At 31.6% G+C, this 4314-nt stretch overlaps 1 protein-coding gene across 1 annotated transcript; it reads left to right on the top strand.

Annotated features, from left to right (window-relative positions):
• Nucleotides 1–896: 896 nt before the first annotated feature.
• LOC111083766 (integrin alpha ina-1-like) lies at nucleotides 897–4103 on the top strand (the record flags this gene model as incomplete). The annotated part of the gene is made up of 3 exons (XM_022380453.1): nucleotides 897–951; nucleotides 2781–2912; nucleotides 3984–4103. Coding segments are annotated over exons 1-3 (288 nt in total), but the record flags the coding sequence as incomplete, so codon positions are not given.
• Between the last annotated feature and the right edge of the window lie 211 nt (nucleotides 4104–4314).

Raw genomic sequence — 4314 nt, 5'->3', positions numbered from 1 at the left:
TCTGTGTAAGGTCATTTTGACAATTTAATAGTGGTGACAAACAGTAACATGCAAAGAGCTAACTTTACTTAGCTCATAAGTTTAATGTGATAAATCTGAGTCATGGTTCAGAGTTTTGATAACTACAGTAGAAACACAGAGTGATTCATAACTCCTGATGTGATAAATACAGAAAGAACCTGCTTGGTGAAAATGAAGTCTTTTTCCTGATGCAGAAGTGTAAGACAATTAGAGACATTACAATATAAATCCCCTTAGTTTTATTAACTTAAAATTATTGATGACCCTGACTCTCAATGGATTATCTAGATATACCAATGACCCTGACTCCCACTGGTTTATATAAATATACCGATGACCCTGACTCCCACTGGTTTATATAAATATACTGATGACCCTGACTCCCACTGGTTTATATAAATATACAGATGCCCCTGACTCCCACTGGTTTATATTAATATACCAATGACCCTGACTCCCACTGGTTTATATAAATATACCGATGACCCTGACTCCCACTAATGCATATTAATATAGCAATGACCCTGACTCCCACTGGTTTATGTAAATATACTGATGAACCTGACTCGCACTGGTTTATCTTGATATACTGATAACCCTGACTCCCACTAGTGTATGTAAATATACTGATAACCCTGACTCCCACTAGTGTATATAAATATACTGCTGACTCTGAATTACTCCCAGTAGCCTATTTCAGTGTAAATCATCTTTATTATTTATTATTTAGTGTTATATACATGTCTTGGTTAAAACTGTAAAATAAGCGACTGATATAAGGTTGAAATATTTTACTTCTCTTGCCGTGAAACTTTGATGTCAGAACTTACAAACTTAAACAGTAGTTTCAATATGACTCAACTGCCTTAGGTCAGTGGACATGGCAGCTGCGTAATGAAGGAAGAACAAGTGAACCCCTTGGATATTGAGGTCAGTATCTTATTTACTAGTAGCATGTTGACGATCTACTCTTAACACATTGTGTAAGCATGCTTATTAATGTTTGTGAAGTACTTAAAGAACATGAAATGATGGGAAAACATATCACTGAAAAAGGAAAGAAATCCAAATGCTAAATCTAACTACAAAGTTAAATAGTCACTTTTTTTTATAAAAGAGTGGCAAACACTATGCTGTTTTCTGGATAACATTCTCCTATCATCATTGTAGCTGGACTTGTAGGGCTTACCTTGCTAGAAACTTCTATAATAATACCATGGTGCCTGTTGGATCAAGTATATATATATATATCATATTTCAAGCTCTATCACGGAGCTCATTGGATCAAATGTATATCATATTTCAAGCTCTATCACAGAACTCACTGGATCAAATGTATATCATATTTCAAGCTCTATCACGGAGCTCATTGGATCAAATGTATATCATATTTGAAGCTCTATCACGGAGCTCATTGGATCAAATGTATATCATATTTCAAGCTCTATCACGGAGCTCATTGGATCAAATGTATATCATATTTCAAGCTCTATCACAGAACTCACTGGATCAAATGTATATCATATTTCAAGCTCTATCACGGAGCTCATTGGATCAAATGTATATCATATTTCAAGCTCTATCACGGAGGATCAAATGTATATCATATTTCAGCTCTATCACGGAGCTCATTGGATCAAAAGTTGTGTTAATTCAACAAACAGTTACTTCATGTTGGCAAAATAAGTTGTGTTAATTCAAGAAATTTACGTTTTACTCATTCTGCCTGAACTTTAACATTTTTATTGTACTTCAGCTCAATTCATCTTGAGTCAAATCAAATATTTCATTTTTCCAAAATCGTTTAACATCCATTTACAGAAACATAACATTTAACAAATATAATTCCATCTTAGTTAACTGAAGGTTTATATTTTTCTATAATAATTTACTGTGATTCATCTCAAGGTTTTCATTTTGTTGATCTAACTTAAGAAAATTCAACTGTTGTTTTATGATAGTTTAGCTAATTGAACTTAAGTTCTAAATTATGTTAAGACGTTTAATTTCTACGATACAGTAGCTCAGTTGGACATTTTCCTAAAGCAGCTCAGTCTGAGTAAACTCAGATTTTAGATTTTCTTCTGGCGTTATAATTTCTTATTCATGTACTTCAATATTTTAAATTTTTTACTTTGTTAACAACTAAAATTGTTACTTTTTCTGTAATAGTTCAATCTGCTTTTTTCTTATTTTCATTAGAGTAAACTGAAGTTTTACGTATTCTGTGAGAATTTGATTTGAATCAATTATAGTTTTTCATTTAACTACTACACTATAGTCTGATCGTATGTTTTATTAAAATGATCCCGGGTCGTTATAATTTTTGTATTTTCATAAAATAAATCGCCCAAATCAAATATTCGTATAATTTACTACAGTAGTTTAGTCTTATTGTAATAACATGAAACTCATTACTTCAGTGTCTACATTTTAACGGAAAACTTTGTATCCTTCAAAATGTAAACTTGCTTTAATTGTATCTAACAGTATCCTGTAACTTAGGCCTGTTTATTTTTGTACTTTAATTGTATCTAACAGTATCCTGTAACTTAGGCTTGTTTATTTTTGTACTTTAATTGTATCTAACAGTATCCTGTAACTTAGGCCTGTTTATTTTTGTACTTTAATTGTATCTAACAGTATCCTTAACTTAGGCCTGTTTATTTTTGTACTTTAATCGTATCTAACAGTATCCTGTAACTTAGGCCTGTTTATTTTTGTACTTTGTATTAAAAAAATTACTCTTTTTTTTTTAGACTAATGATGAAGATGATATTACAAAAGATTTTGATCATCATTCAACTGAACGCCGTCGTCGTAAACGAGAGACCCAAATAGAACCAAAGAATGAACGAATAGATGGAAAATCAACAAAAGTTGCTTATTTGGTCTGTCTTTACTTCTTTTTTTTTCTAATTACATTTATTAGTAAACCTTGAACTGTTAAATTTATAAATCTAAAACTCCAGTTAATAATCAATCAAGTTTCAATTTTTGTCCTGTTCTTCCTTCAAAATTGATACTAACTTTAAAAGTTCAGTTAAAACTTTAAACCCACAGTTAGATAATTATATATTTTAGTTCTTATCATACATTTGATCACACCAACTCAGATTTAACTCCTCACAAGTCAGTGATACAGAGGACATAAACCTCTTTATTGCATACACAGGTATCCATGAAGAACTGTAAAGTTTCTGTGGTTTCATTTAAATTATTTTATGTTTAATCAAAAGTACAAAAATACATATGTTACGTCTCCATTCGTTAGTTAATTTTCTGTAACTTCGTTCCCATGAAACTTTAACGACACAAGTCCTTTCTTAATAAAACTGGTTTATTCTTTCTGAATATAACTTTACCGATACACTTATTTTCAACAGTCGCTCTATAACAAACGCTATAACAACGAACGTTAACTTCAACAATACTTTCTCACTGCAGTTCAATTACTCACTACCTACACACATTGTTTCCGTCACGTTGTGACCATCTTATATATACCAGACTACCCTATATCTAGTAATCTCCCGACAATTCCCGAAGGTTCGAGAGAAGGAGTGGTGTGATATAGTCACGTGACCTCACTGACGCAACACATAGAATGCCTTTAAGATGCTATTGTTGGTCTCGGAGTTGGTTGTCTTAATTAGTTTTATGTAAAACTTCTGTCATTGGAAAATGTTTTTATGTCTCGTAAAAATGCATTAGTTGTTTTTCTGATGTTGGCTTCTTATGAGATGCACAGACAGGTAATTAATAGATTATCAGATTTTATCCTATCTTGTAAGTTTTGTAATAATATGGCAAGGATTATTTTATGAAGGGAAATTCACATTAGAGTTTATTAAATATTACACTCAAAGCTCAGCCACAAACATTTCAAACTTTACATTGAGATATGTTATTCTTCCCTCCATTTGTTGTATAAAAATCACACTGTATTATTTAATCCTCAGGATTGTGAAGAAGGTACAGCAAAGTGTTTCACATTTGTCTGTGAGTTAAAGAATCTTGAGCCAAAGTCATCGTCCGTGATAAGGATTCGTTCTCGTCTATGGAACAGCTCTTTAGTGGAGGTAACTTCGAAGTAATCAAAAATGATCTGACAACTTGTCCCTTTAATTGTGTGTGAAAATGTAATATAATTAAAATAAAATATAATTTCAAAGCATTTTAGACAAGACACATAATGTTATAAAAGATGCAAAGAACAGGTACATTTAGTTAACCATGAATACAGTATTTTAAACTTTGATCCTATATTAAAAGAATGTTCCAATGTAAGCA

Source organism: Limulus polyphemus, unplaced genomic scaffold (genome assembly GCF_000517525.1).
Source record: "Limulus polyphemus unplaced genomic scaffold, Limulus_polyphemus-2.1.2 Scaffold11107, whole genome shotgun sequence".
Classification (NCBI taxonomy): Eukaryota; Metazoa; Arthropoda; class Merostomata; order Xiphosura; family Limulidae; genus Limulus; species Limulus polyphemus.
This window is presented reverse-complemented; position numbering and strand designations above follow the sequence as displayed.